General features: G+C 38.7%; 1 protein-coding gene across 1 annotated transcript in view; it reads right to left on the bottom strand.

Moving 5' to 3' along the window:
* UNC13C (unc-13 homolog C) overlaps positions 1-15,935 on the bottom strand; it is a gene marked incomplete at its 3' end in the record, with an annotated part of 599,652 nt that overhangs the window by 560,009 nt on the left and 23,708 nt on the right. Inside the window, exon 3 of the mRNA XM_081228462.1 lies at positions 2,030-5,281. Within this exon, the coding sequence (XP_081084588.1) occupies positions 2,030-5,021 (2,992 nt within the window). The 5' untranslated portion in view covers positions 5,022-5,281. The remainder of the gene's footprint in view (positions 1-2,029; positions 5,282-15,935) is intronic.

Here is a 15,935-nt window from a genome sequence, read left to right as displayed (position 1 = left end):
GTATGATTTCCTCTAGGATAAATGATATCCAACAGATTCCATTCAAATCTGGCTCATAGGATAACAAGCCAAGCTCCAAGATGTAGAGGGGTCTGAGTCCTCTGTTGTCAGGCCTGGTGTGTCAGGTATGTGACACCGATTGTTTCACCTTCTTAGGATTCTGAAGTGGGTGGTGTGTGGATAACCAAGTGTATTTATGTCTTCTGAGGATAAATGCCATTGAATGACTAGGATTGTTAGCTATGTAAATGGTCATTATCAGTAACAATCTACCTTGCAGAAGTTTGCTAATTTGGGGTATTTTTTAAGTTAATGAAGATCCACTTTTTTTCTGAAACGTATAGTTTCATTGTATTTATAATATTGCCTAACATTTCAGATACCTTAACCAGTTAGCACTAAAACGTTCATGGATTGCATCACAACAAACAGACACATACAAACATATATATACACACTGCTTATTCTTAATATGCCTTTAAGTAGACCTCTCTGAATCTACAGTAAGTAAAATACACTGTCAAAAAGCTGACCTGTATTTCAAGAAACTATGAACTGAGTTTCAGTAATAAGAATATCTAATATTAAAAGTCACTCTGAAATAAGATAGACATTATTCCAATATGAATTACATTTACATAAAATTTTTGACTACTTGGCCCTTCCAAATCAATTTTAAAGATAGTTGAGAACTTTTCCCTGAAAAAAAATAACAACCAAAAAACACAGCCAATGTACCCAAGATGCCCTTGACTTATATTGTTCTTTAAATAAATTACATAAGATATGTTGTTTTATATGGACAGGATTTTAGAGCAGAGAACCCTAATAGTTATTTCACTTGTTTTAGGGCCTGAAACAGTTTAACCATAAAGGTATCTGATTATTCAATGATCCACCCATGTCAACCAGAAAATGGCCAGTTTGGAGTAGTATCTGATCACAATTTTGCTTAAGAAAAAGAAGCCATAATCAGCTACTGGCTGAAGAAATTATTATATTATTTCATAATAGCAAGTAACACTTGATCATATAAATATATACACTTATGGAGTATTATGTACAGTAAGTATTTTAAAGATGACAATGCCATAATCAAGGAAACCATTAACAATATGTAATTCATTAAAACTGAGATTATATCAAACTATCCCAAAGATATAGAGATAAGCATGCAAATAACATAAATGGTAAGGGATTGAGGTAAGTTCAGATGAAGTTTGGTTGATAAATAAAAAGTCAAAAAATTTTTTATTTACATGCAGCTACTTTTCCAAAGTATATGATCCAAAATTGTTCCCCCAGGAGGTCAAGTAAAATTATTAGGTAAGGTACTGCTTTCATTTCCATAATAGGCAAGAGACTTCTACTCCACTCTGGGAGGAAGCTACTCAACTCTATCTCCTTTATCCTCCAAAAAAGTGACTTGTGACCACTCAGGTACAGCCTAGGGTTTTGGCTCTAATACCTTCCCTCAGCTGTATCGGTGGTAGTGAGGGAGGTTGTGGTCCTCCATGGTATGGGCTGGGGTTGGCTGTGCAGAACTAGCTCTTCCTGCTGGCAGGCTCCAAAGTATAGATTTGATGGGAAAAGGAGTGGGAAATCTGGGAGTCCATCTTTCCCAATTCTTTAAGACTAATTTTATCTTTTTCCCAATCCCTGTAAAACCTAACAGGACCAAAAAGTAGACCCCAGGCTGCTCTTTGATTTCATTCATTCTTCCTTTGATAACTGATACAATAAAGTTGGAAATATGAAATGGGGTTTTTGCTTAATCCTAGCACAGAAATCTTGAGCCACAGAGTAAGGGCTTATTTTAGTATGACCTATCTGAAAACACTTTGATTTTAAATCATCAAGCCCAACTTGTTGGGGGAGTTGAGTAAAATAAAATCCTTCTCAGAATAAACATGCAAATTCCTTGAAAGTAAATTCCTTCCCCCAAGAGTAAACATAGAACATGCTCTAAAGAACACCACCCAATGGTAAAACACAATGAGCTCATAATGTAGCATTTAAACATAAATACCTCCAGCCAGGATCTTCTCTTCCAATTCTGCCATTTGCTTCTTATAGGCTTTCAAAGCTGCTTCTTTGAAAGAGGGACGAATCTTCTTTGGCTTTATGATTTCCAGGGGTTTTTCAGGGATGTTTTGGTTTTCATCTTCTTTTATTTTCATTTCAGCTGATGTTTCCTTTAAGGGTTCCAATCCCCCTTCACTAGCCACATCATCTCCCTGCCCATCATAACCCTCATCTTGTGGGGTTTCATAAGGTGTTTCATATGAAGGGTGATCATATTCCTGAATTTGTTCATCTGTTTCAGTAATACTAGTCCTGTTTTCTAGCTTAGCAAGGACTTGTTCCATCACTTCAACATAATCTGTTTCATTATCAGCCACTGGTTCACTATAGTCTTCCTCATCCTCTGCTTTGTAGTAATAAGGCTCTGTGTAGACATCAGAGTCAAGCGTGGTACTTGATTCATTTGCAGTTGATTGGGATGATGTTCGAAATCTCCCAATTAAGGAAGAGCCACTGTCCTCATACCCACTGAGACTCTGTGTGCTTTTGTTCCATACCACTTCCAAGGCTGATTTAGCCCTCTGTAGTGTGGATCCAAATTTGGGGAAGCTGAAAGCCTTATCAGTAAGGTCAATGCTTAATCGACTATGCCAAGATTTGGGTGGGGCATCCTCTGAGTCATCACTTTGCAATTCACTTTGACTTCGATACATCATGGATAACTGGTTTTGGTTTTGGTACAGCTCATTAGAATTAGCTTCCTGATAAGAATTATATTGGCCAACCCACTGTCCTTGTAGTTCATTATCCAACCCAGGGCATGGAGAAGAGTTGTCATCTTGGGTTAAATCATAGCTCTCAGAGTCATCCTGAAGGACACTGTGGCACTTTCCCAAGTCTTCTAGGTCTTTATGGTAAACATCTAGTTGTTGATCAGATAGACTGTTTGTGTCATAGTCAAAAACTTCCTGGGTGGATGAATCTAAACCTAAATCAGCTCCTTGCTCTACTTGATTCCATTCCTTCCATGGAGAAAGATCTTCATGGAAAGAGAGCTGAGAATCACTGTAGTGACTCTGGTCTCCAGATGCACACACCATGCTATTACTCACTCCACTGTCCACAGTTTCTGTGTTCTCAATTTCACTCTGTACTTGGACACCCTGAGAAGCCCCATTCAAACACTGATCCTGAGGGCTGTCATACAAGGGAGGCGTACCCTCCTGTTTCCTCTGCCAAAGTTCCCGGTCTGAAGACGACAGGAGGGAGCTTCCATTAGTTCTAGTGAAAAACTGATTTTCTGAAAAATCCTCCGAATAAGATTGACACAATTTAGAAAAGTCTGATTCAGAATGACTAAGTTTAGTGGTGAAAAAATCACTCTGTGAGTGCCAGAGAGGTGTTGCAGCTGTATAATAGGTTGTGGTTTGCTTTGCCAAGTTATCTGATTCTGGCAAATACAAGGAAATTTTATCATATTCTGATTTATTTGCAATTCTGCTGCTACTAGAAGTTTTATTCTTGGCTCTAGCATTGTGTGATTTTGAACTTGACTTGGAAGTACTTCCTTTTGTTGGAAACTCTGACTTGGAAAGCACAGCATAACTGTTTCTATTGAGGTCAGATTCCAGCTCTCTATCACTGTCATCAGGTGACTGCCAACTGTTCTTCTTCATTTTGGGCTCTGGAGTAGACAGCTTTATATCCATGCTCTCATATGTCTGGGAGGATGGTATCCCTCTCTCTTTTCTTTCTTTGATGTCATGAGTAAGAATATCTGTCGAGATTCCGATACCCGTTCCTTTGAGTTTATATGATTTTTTTAAGACGGAATCCCTTTGCTGAGGGGTTTCAAAATACACAAGGATGGGTCGAGGCTTTGCACTGGGGCAATCCCTTCGGTGTCCTATCCTCTGAGCAAATTCAACTTTAATAGCATTTGGTGCATCTGAAAAACCCATTTTATCTATTAGAATTTGGTACACCACACTTTCAATGTATTCAAATCTTTCTTCGGGCACATTTAAGAATCTCAGGCTTGCCTTGCTACCCATATGACCTAAGTGTTTAATATAATCATGGATGTCCCTGGTTTCCCTCCGAGACTGGACAAACCCTGTACGGAGTTGCTCAATTTCACTTTGTACAACCTCCACGCTGCTGGAGATCTCATCGATGGAATGCTTGAGAGCATTGACATGCCCTCGGAGTTCAGAAAGTTCTGTTTCAATCTGACTTATTCCCTGAAGTTCCTTAAAGATCATTTCCATGACATCCTGTGTTTGGCTAATGCAGCCAGAGGAACTGAATCCGGCCTCCAGGGCACTGGTCTTTGGGTTTCGGGCAGTTCTGTCCAAAGATTTGCTTCTGATTCCCCAGGTTTTCTTCATTGTGCTCAACTCTGAATCCGAGGAGACACACTCTTGACTCTTTTTCCATTTCCTCAGTTTGCGTAAAGCTCCTAGTTTTAAGCTATGCAGAGTGCGTTCCCCATCGGAGCTCCCTTCTGAGGGTGCCAGGCTGCTTGAACTCTTCCTGTTGCGTCTAACTGGCATCGTGTGTGTTGACTGTGCCTGGTTTTCTATACTGCTCCTTAGTTCACTGAGTGATTCTGAGTAGGAACTCTCAATGGAAGATAACTCCTGAAGGATATCCTCATCCTCACCATTGGTTATATGAATATTTTTCTGGAGGCCATTGGCAATAGCTACTCGGTAACTGAATGTGGGGGAGAGGGAAAATTCTTTGTTAGCCTCGTCTTCTTCAGTGGATAAGTTGCGAGCGGATGAACACTTTGCAATCTTCTTTACAGTGCTTTTCAAGGTATTAGAAAATTTAGGGGGTTTGGTCTGGCCAGCAATAAGAATGTCTTGATCCTTTTTCGGCTGACGATTCTCTTTTTTTTTGGTTGTATTTCCCAATTTCTTTGCAAACATTCCTTTGCAAAGCTTATGGATGTAAGGTAAAATCAGGCTCTTGAAAAGATTAGCCACCATGGAGAGCAATTAGTGCAAGCTTTTCTGTCCCAAAGAAGTAAGTAAGGTATCAGGATGGAAATCTGTAAATCCAAGGCCAGCATCACTGTTCAGGTGTCCTGTGAATCACTGAAATAGCAGGAAGAGCCTCTGTGTCTCTGCCACAATGTCAGTGTCCTGGGAAAACCAGAAGCCAAGCTCCATTTATGAAAGACATTCATTCACTCTTGGAGGAGGGGTTTCGTGAATCGCTTTCATTTCCACATAACTTCATGCAGTACCTAAAAGAAAGGAACGTTAAAATGAATATCAGAATTCAATCCTAGATTTATCCCATTTCCAACATTTTTCAAAGCTATTCAAGATACACAATGTGTGAAAAATTGCAGAGGGGAAAGGGAAATATCTGAATTTCAACACAGTTACTTTTAAAACAACTAGTTAAAGCAAATCAGAACAAATAACTATGTTTAAATTATAATTTTCTTTTCCTAAATCACTTATGGGTGGACACAATTAAAATACTAGTAAAGGTAATAATAATTATTTAGAAAATGTTGTGTAAGGTGACAGGCAAATTAAAAAAGCTATATTACCTGCATGGGCTTATTATTTCCACTTTATATCTTTTCCTACAATTACATTTACTTATACAAAAATAAGCATTTCAGTTTAAATGTATTCCACCCACCTCAAACATTTAAAATTCATCAAATTAATATTACCCATGTAGGTAAGATTTTTTTAATTCAAATAATCTTGTTATTCTAGGTATTCAATGATTGATAATTTCTTAAATAATGACTAAAGTAATTCAAGTAAGAAAACATTTCATGTGATGACATAAATACCAAGATAAAATACATCTTGCATAGACATCAAATTTGTCAATGGAGTATCATGAATTGAAAAAAATAGTTATATCAAATTTAGGCATTATAATAACAATAACAGCACAATAGGAAAATATATTTGAAAATGAGGATAACACATCTCAGTTCTGAGAGTATGTGGCTTGAGAAAGCAAAGCCACCTTAGGCAACCAGTGAAGCCTTGTGGCAGGTATCAGGAAACCCATCCCTAGGGTTAGGACCATGACTGAAGATAGAACACCAAATCACAAAAACAAAATTGTACCACAAATGAAACATGTCTAAAGATAATCAAATATTAGTTGAATATAATTCATCCTATGATTTGGTATTTTATAATGCAAATGACCACACAAGTAAATCATATTTGTGACAGCTAGTTTTTTGAATTACATGAAAAAGAAGAAAACAGTTTACATTAATTTTGCTGCTTTACCAGCACTGTGCCTTGTATGTGGTAGGTATTCACACACAATTTTGTTGAACTGAACTTACTATTTTATCACTGAAATATATCACAGAATAATAGTAATGACCAAAAGCCTTTGTTGCTATCAAACTATGGATTTGGGTAGATAAATAATCTATTTAATTCTTTAAAGAATACATCACAAACTACACATTGTTTTAGGAGCCTGATGGCTCTTTATCAGCTCCCTCCACTTGGAAATCTGCCAATTTCACTTTACTAGGGTCCTGCAGGGACTTGAGGAATACATTATCTGGCCAGGAGCCAAGCTTCACAAGAGACAGGGCACTGCAATGAGAAAGGGAAGCAAAAAAGATGGAGGAGAGAAACAGACAGACTCTAAACCCACGTCTTCTGGGTCTCATAAGCTGTTAGAGTCTAATTCTGCTTGTCTGAAACAATTTGGTATTCATTCAGAATTACATGCCATGTTTTCTACTAATAAAAATTGCAAGAAATTAATTCCTGAATTAAATTCAAAAAATATTTATTGTATTCCTATGTGACCTCTCCTTGTGGGGAAAAAAAAGACTTTAGAAAGTTAAGTAATGGGGATATATGTATACATAGAGCTGATTCGCTTTGTTGTATAGCAGAAACTAATACAACATTGTAAAGCAATTATACTCCAATAAAGATGTTAAAAAAAAAAAGAAAAGAAAGTTAAGTAGCAGTAGGGTAGATAAGTTATTTTAAAACCAACTTTGATAAAATAAATTGTTCCACTAATCACTCAATCTAAGATCCTGGGTCTCTCAAACTTGGAAACAAATACCTGCTTTTTATTTAAATGAACGCAGCAATTTTGTCAATGCCTCTAAAGTTTTCATGAAATTGTGTCTAGAGTTCTTGACCTGCATTACTAGTTCAGAGCTATTGTTCTAGACTATAATGGTTGGAAAAATTTTGAACAGGAAAATTCAATCTACATTGAAGCTCTGCTTCAACACACAAACCCGTGGACATGTGGGCATAGCTGCACAGACGAACTCACTTGCTCTGTATTCCAACCATACAGAACAGCTTGTTATTCACTACAGGCTCTACACTCTTTCACACCTCAGTAACTCTTCTATTCTCTCTACCTAGAATATCATTCATGTTTAGCTCTTCCTATCTGTAAAAATTGTGTTTCAACTTCAGAATCATTTGTCCAGTGAAGACTTCACTGACCACCCACAATGAGCTTTTCTCTCTCTCTGCCACACTCTCCCACAATCCAGTGCATAGCAATTCGAATTCTCCTGTATTATAATCTCATTTCTGTCTCCATCCACTGGACTATGTCCTCTTTAAGGGTAAGACTATGACTTGCCCAATTTTAAACATCCTGAACCCAGCAGACATAATAAACATTCAATAAGTGGTTATTGAAGAATTGGTCTAAAAGGTACAATGTTTCAGTCATGCAAGATGAATAAGCCCTGGAGATCTACAGTACATCGCAGTGCTGTTAGGTAATAATACTGTATACTTAATATTTTGCTAAAAGGGTAGATCTAATGTTGTGTTCATATCACAAAATAGTAATAATTATAAAGACAGAAAGGCAGGAGGAAACTTTGGGTGATGATGGATATGTTTACAGCATAGATTGTGGTAATGATGGATATGTTCATAGCATCAATTTTGGTGATGATTTCACAGATGCATACTTACCTCCAAATTAACCCACATTTCAGCTACTTATTAATGTCTTCACCTGGTTGTCTAAAATTAAACTCCATACAACACCTAGTCATTTTCCCAAATTATTAATCTCAACTAATATCATATCATCATAGTTATTAATTTACCCAAGACATATACCCAGGAATCATTCTAGATTCAACATGATCCATCCCATATCCATACCTGATGTATGTCCCCTTATCCCACTAGTGATGCCTTAGTTCTGAACTCCACAATTTCTCATCCGGACTACTACAGTTGTATCCTATATGGTCTTCCTAGCTCTAATTTGGCCCTTCTCTCAAATCCTCCTCTCTAAAATTAATATATTTAAAAGATATAATTTCTTCTACTTAAGAGATTACCTTTCTCAGCGGTTTCATTTCCTGTCACTCCCCCAAGCACATCTGCCCAAGGCGCTGAAGTAGTAACAGTTCCCTGATTACCATATTGTTGCCTCACCAATGCGTCCATGCTGTTCCTTCTGCTGCCATCCTTTCCCCTTCCTTCTATCCCCACATGTCTCACTCATTAATATCTCTATATATTCACCTATGTATCTTAGATCCAGCAGGGATCCAGCAGGGATCCACATCATCTTGTTTGACCTCTTCAGAGTCCAGCACTTCCTCCTCTTTGCTCCCACAATACCTTGAATGTACCTTTGTTATGGTAACTTACAATACAGTAATTATTTGTGTGAAACATTTTATTTATATGTCTATCTCTCAAATCTGACTGTGATTTGAAGGGCAGGGGCTATGTCCTATTTAACTTTAAATATCTATGTTACTTGATATGTAATAGACTCATAATGTTTGCTGGACAAATGAATAAATATATGAACAAGTGAATGAATGGAGAAACAACAAGCCCATGAATTACTAGATAAACAATAAAGATACAAAGAAGCCTGAACTAGCTGAACTGGGCCTTAAACGATCCAGAGAAAGAAAATCAGTTTAAGCAGAAGGCAAGCATCACAAACATTCATGTCATGTCCAAAGATGGAGAAGCACCCACCTTGGAGAGAGATGGGGACTAGAGGGAGATGGGTCTGGGTGGGCAAAACCTAAACCGAATGTGGAAAGGTTTGAAACTTAGGTTTAGAAGCACTATTTGATGAGGAGGCACTAACAGTTATCAGTTTTCAGCACGGCCTCTGGATTCAGATTACCTGCATTGGAATTCCAGTTCTGAGACATATTACAATAGTTGTATGAGCTTGAGAAAGTCACTTCTTTACTGCCTTCACTTGTACATTTATTAAATTGGGACAGAAATAGTACCTCCTCATGGGATATTTGGGATGAGTTAACACATGTGAAGTTCTTAGAACAGTATTTAAAACAGAGCAAAGCCCAGTACATATTAGTTGTCATGAGAAATAAGAAGGCTGTTGAAAAGATGCAAGAAGTAATGACAGAAGATTCATAGTGTGGTATCTCTTGTGAAAATTAAGATAGATAGAAGTAGGAGGAAACTTAGGAATCCTGCTAGGTTGGAGGATGAGATGAAAAAATATAGCATATATTTTAAAGAAGAAACTGGAGGGGAAATGGAGAATGCTTTATACCTCTATGGTCCAGCGGCTATTTTCCAATATTGAAATCCCACCTTCCTAGTCACTGGGTTCTCTCTCTCTCTCTCTCTCTCTCTCTCTCTCTCCTTACAAAGCCACAGCTGCCTTACTAAGGTTACTGAGTCTCAGATATCAGCCGGGGTACCTCCTTCAGACAAGTGGCCAGGGTAGAGAAGGAAGCCAACATTTAATGAACACCTGTTATGTTCCAGAAGCTTAAACTATCCCAATTAATCCTCACAGAAACCTGTTGAAGAAGACTTTATTATATGTCCATTTTACAGATGAAGAAACAAGAGGTTCAAAGAGATTAAAAGATACAGCTAAAGTTACACAGCTAGTAAATGGCACCACGTTATCCTCCCTCCCAATAGCTTCCACCAGAGCTTTATGAAAGATAACTAAAGCAAAAAGATATCTTGGGACTTCCCTGGTGATATAGTTGTTAAGAATCTGCCTGCCAGTGCAGGGGAGGTGGGTTCAAGCTCTGGTCTGGGAAGATCCCACGTGCTGTGGATCAACTAAGCCCGTGCACCACAACTATTGAGCCTGCACTCTAGAGCCCACGAGCCACGACTACTGAAGCCCGTGCACCTAGAGCCCGTGCTCCGCAACAAAGAGAAGCCACCGCAATGAAAAGCCCGCACACCGCAATGAAGAGTAGCCCCCGCTCGCCACAACTAGAGAAAGCCCGCGCACAGCAACAAAGACCCAACGCAGCCAAAAATAAATTAATTAATCAAATCTACATTAAAAAAAAAAAGATATCTTGGTCCATAGTCCTGGGGTCTATGAAGCTATCAGTTGCATGTAAAGTGAATGTTGCCAGGGGAAATTGACACAAGTCCTAACAACCACCACATAAAAATCCACATACCTACTCTCCTCTCTAAAGTTCTTTCTTTTTAAAAATGGGAGCAGCCCAGATCAGGACAAAATCAGCATCAGTATGAGGTATGTGGGAGGCGAAGGGATTGAGGAGGGATGGGGAGACCAACATATCATCACATGATTCTTTACTTGAATTCAAAATCGCATATTTACCTGCCAGTTGTATTACCTTTAATTATACAGCCACACATTCTTTTCAGTAATGAAGTTTGGGGGTAAGATTTAAAGTTTTGGGAAGGAGGATTTTGAAAAAGATTAAAATACTAGACTATTATGAGATGCCTTAGTAATAATATTTAATTATTACTTACTATATGCCAAGCACTGTGTATGTAATTTTCTAAAATTTACCTCATTTCATTTCATTCCCATAATAATTGTGTGAAATTAGTATTATTATTTTCCAGAAAAGGAAGCTGAGGTTTAGAGTTTTGAGGAAACTTGCCTTAATATATGCAGCTAACAAGCAACACAGCCTTGACTCCAGGCCCCAGATTTGGACTGCAAGTGTATCAACTCCAAACTGCCTATTAGGGTTCAATGGGGAATAAAATATTTTTTGCCTGTATGTTAACAAATCCATTTTGTAAAAGAGCTATTTAGTATGACTGTAACAGTAGGCATCCTTGTGGGCTAAAAGAGCTAATGAACATTTGAACAGTCAGCAATTTATTGCTAAATCATTACCAAAACTAAGTTAAAGTATTTTCAGATAAATAAACAATTTTAAGTTCCTTATCAAATACAGTAAAATAGGTGAACTGGGTATCTAAATGTTACCTTGCAAGGGAGAGAGAAGACAAAGAAGCATGATGTGATACAGCCCTACTAGGTTGCCTCCCCAAGTCCTGCCCTCTCTACTTCAGCATGATGCTTCCTTCACAGTCCCTGAGCTGAATTCCCACCTCTGGTGTAGGAACCTCAGGCTTGCCACCTGCATTTCTGACCTTCTATTTATTACTATCTGCTTAATCCCTGCTACCAGCCCAGTAGGGAAATCTCACTAACTGCTCCTTTGTTGGCATTGACTTTGTGTTAAGCATCCAGGACCCTGTTAGGAGGATAATTGATCCCCCACCAGAAGAGAGCAAGAAAGCCTCTGTTTCTCATTACAGCACCTCAGCAGTAAATACCCTCTACTCTGACTGCTGGTTTAAGAGACATTTTTCCAAAAATAAATCAGAGAAATATATGAACGTGGTTCACCAAATATCTGTTCAACAGGAAATTCTTGGTGCTTTGGAAAACAGCTGACTGGAAGAAACTTCCCATCAGATGGGAATGAAGAGGTGCTGCTGCAGAGACAGAGCAAATCTAACCATGCATGGGGGCTGCTCATCAGAGCCAGAAGGCCCAAGGGAAAACGGCACTGGTCAGCGTGCTGACCACAAAACTTCATGAGTAGGATCCTTAAAGCACAACAATGTAACAAACCTGGGTAGCTGGAAATGGAAGGGAAAGCTAGTCACACCAATAGCCACAAGGAGCTGATGAGAGGGACCAGCAGAGGAGCTGGGACAAGGCAGGAGATAAGAAAAAAAAAAGATCAAGTTTTAAAAAGCATCTCCTAGAATGTCTTTATTGGATCAATGCAGATTTATAACTGTTTTATATATCTTTTTATATGAAGGAGTAAAAGAATTATATATCTAATGTAACTGATGGTCACAGGGATGACTAGGACAATGAAAATTGCTGAAACACAATAACAACTGAAATGATGTCCTGTGAACGTTTCATTTTTTGCCTTATGTTAAGGCACAAACAATAAACCAATACATATGAAAATATTTTCAACAAAAATGAGCAAACTTAAGAGGTTTATCCTAAGCTAATAAATCATTTTTTTAATAAATATTAAGACCCATTTCCCCAAGAATGAAGGCCAAATGATTCATGCCCTCTTTTTTCTAGTTAATAAGATATTTCATGAATTTTTTTCATCAAACAACAGCCCATCTACATTTTTATTCACCTCCATTGCTGCTACTTTGGTTTAGGAGTGCACAATGACATCTAGTACTAATAATTCTGTAATTATTATTCCAATTCTTTGGAACCTACAAAGTACTTTTGTATCAACTCCTGATCTTCTCGGTAACCTTATGAGGATATTATCCACAGTTTATGGTTAGGGATGGTGAGTCTCATAGATGCTAAAGTAGTTGCCTGGGTCTCCTGACTCCAAAACTTGGTTCCTTCACTATAATAATGTACTTTCTCCTTACTCTAGATATTTAATACTGCAATAGCTTACTAGCCTCCTAAAGTAATATACTCTGCCACTCCAAACCATCCAATGAACTGATTTCCATCTAATCTTCCTTAAATATAGTTTTCCTCTTATTCTCCTGCTACAGACTATTGTATGCCCTCTATTCTAGGCCTCTTCATGGTTCCATGGATACACTAAGCTTATTCCTCCATTGTCGCTTTTATTCTTGTTCTTCACCCTGCCTAGAATGTCCTCCAGCTAATCTGGCCTCAACCATTTAAAAGCCAGATCAAGACTAATCTTTTCTGCAATAGTTTCTTTAACTACTTAGTCATCTTTTCTTTTTCATCTATCCCATATAGTCTAAACCATGATATTTAGTCTTTCATCATTCTTCTAAACTATTTACCAAATAGCTCTTGTACATGTTTTTCCATTTGTTTAATGCTTATTATATGCTGTACTCTGTCTTGAGTCCTTTGTAGAGATTACTATATTAATGTTTGTTTATAATATCTGCAGTAGGTATTGTAATTGCTACCCACTTTGCAGATGAAGAAACTGAGAACCTGAGTAGCTGGCCCAAAGACACACAGCTACGAAGTGATGCAGCTAGAAATGCAACACAAACTGACTGGCTTCAGAGTCCTTTCTCATAAACACCGTGCTCTACTGCTATGCCCATAAGAGCCAACCTTAGGGAAGAAAGTGGTCACCTATGTAACATGTTTGAAGAAGAACACCTGCCTCAAGAAGAAGCTATAATTAGAGCTTTATCACCTTTGTTTAAGATTTGGTCTTTGTTGAAATGCAAATCTCACCAAGGGGCTCCTAGGTTTTAAGGCATGTATCACCTTGTATCTTGGTATAAAAGGTTTATGAGACCATTCCTTAAGAGCAGGAGGGAGAGCAGAGAGAACACAGAAAAGCATGGGGTTGGGGAGAGTCTCCCACCAAAGGAGACAAGTAGTAGGATGGGCCAGATATGAGAGACTTGAGAAGCCTTTAAGTCTTGTCCACTTACTGTCTTGGCCATGGCTTGGCCCTATTCCAGCTAGAGAACACACGTCTGGAGAATAAGAACTAGGTCTTTTTCAGTCTTTGCAACTTCTGCCCACAGACATGTACAGAGAGCAGAGCACAGGTACACTGGCTACAGATGAGCAACTTAGAATGATGTCATTTCAGAGACAAGTTGTTTTAGTTTACTTGGTTTTTATCCTCCCAACTCACCACTACCCCTTCTATTTTCCCCCAACTAAACAGACGTGGAAACTCAATGAATATAACTGATCAAAGCAGAGCCCCTTTGGTTGAATTAAAGAAGCAGAGCTGGAGTCTTACTTTACCTGATGCTTCCACACTAGCTACAGCCCATGCAGACCCTCTACAGGTTCCTAGGGCTTGGAGAGTACAGTTCAAACAACACTAATCCTCAAATGTGCACAATGTGAAGTGAAAACCCAGAAAGGTCAAAACACTTGCCTGAGTTCCAACAGCAGAGCTGGAACAAAAATGCAGGTCTCAGGGATTCCCTGGTGGTGCAGTGGTTGAGAGTACACCTGCCGATGCAGGGGACATGGGTTCGTGCCCCAGTCTGGGAAGATCCCACATGCCATGGAGCGGCTGGGTCCGTGAGCCATGGCTGCTGAGCCTGAGCGTCCGGAGCCTGTGCTCCACAACAGGAGAGGCCACAGCAGTGAGAGGCCCGTGTACCGCAAAAAAAAAAGCAGGTCTCCTGCCCCAACTTCACTGTTTTTCTCCCTGTGCTATGTTGCCTTCCTCTAAAGCAATCACATCCATAGGGCTGGCATCTTCCTACCATGGCAACATTCTGTGATGTAGTAATCTAACTCTATCCTTAAATGATTTGACTTTGACCTTGATTCTCTATAGTCAACGTCTGTAATTTTCTGGAGCTAGAAAGTCTTTTGATATTAAAAGAGGTTTCTGTAAGAAAATCTTATGAGCAATTTTGACATGTATTGGAATTCTTACTTGGCACTTAAGCTGTATAAAGGAAGGCCATGGAGGAAAAACATCATTCTGGAGCAAAATTTGCCACTAATTCTAATGTTTCCCATGTCTCTGTCCCACCAGGTTGGTTGGACACATTACCAGCCTAGCATCCTGTGCCAAGGCAGGGACTCAGATCCCTGTGAGAGCAAATTACACACCCCCATCTAAGCTTCCTAAGCACTTTTTGCTATCTTCGTCACTCTGTCTTCAATATTTTTAAACGATTAATCCTTAAAAAAATCCTCACAAGGCAAAATATTGCTCTCATTCTAAGAGCAAGAAAACTGAGACTCAAAGACACTAATGACTTATTCAAGACTTACTCAAGTGATGGGGCTAGAATTTGAACAATATAGGTGTGGTTCCCAAACCATACACAGCACACTGTTCAAGCAGGATGACATGAGTTCTAGCAGGGAGCACTTCTGTCCTTGGCGAATAGAAGGCATATTCCATTTGGTGCCCAGCTGAGCTCCAACATACACTATTCATTATGTTAGGGGTGGGGCATGGGATGGAGGCTTAAGGCAGACCGCCTACGGTGAATCCTGGCTATGCTTCAAGCTAGCTGTACACAGTGAGCAAACTGTTTAACCTCTGTGTTCCTCAGTGTCCTCATCTGACAAATGAGAAAATAACAGTACCAACTCCCTCATGTTGCTGCAAAGATTAAGTAAGAGAGAATTAGAGGAGTGCCTAGAACCACAGAAGTACTCAGAAATGTTAGTTATTGTTTGTTTTTATAAATAACAATAAGATCCCAATCTGAGCAGACCTTTCCTCTACCCCCATTCCCTTCCTGACTGTAGGACAGCAAAGAAAGGCCCATTGTAACAAGCCCCTCTTTTAGAGTTTTCATTTAGAGTGAAAATTGCCCATTGTTTTTTCAAGGTAGAGTAAGAATCATACTAATTCTGAAGGCCTGTGAGGAAGATAAAAATGTGTAGTGTTATATACAGTTAAAAGTTATTTCTTTTAAAATGTTACATACTCTACAGGAGTGGATGAGAAACTTGTGACAATGATTTTATTGTATTTTATTGATTTTAAGACATGCATATTTTCACATTTTAACATTTCTGAAACTGGGATTGAGACCACAAATATTTCATATTCCTCACATATAAACCAGGAATAATATTATCTATGTCCTAGGGGTGTTTGCAAGATGTGTAAGATTATGTGATAATGAGAGTGAACACATCTGTCACATTTC

The sequence above is a fragment of the Mesoplodon bidens genome (assembly GCF_964165515.1).
Source record: "Mesoplodon bidens genome assembly, chromosome: 3".
In the NCBI taxonomy this organism is placed as follows: domain Eukaryota; kingdom Metazoa; phylum Chordata; class Mammalia; order Artiodactyla; family Ziphiidae; genus Mesoplodon; species Mesoplodon bidens.
Note: the sequence above shows the minus strand (reverse complement) of the source record. Positions and strands in the feature narration are given on the sequence as shown.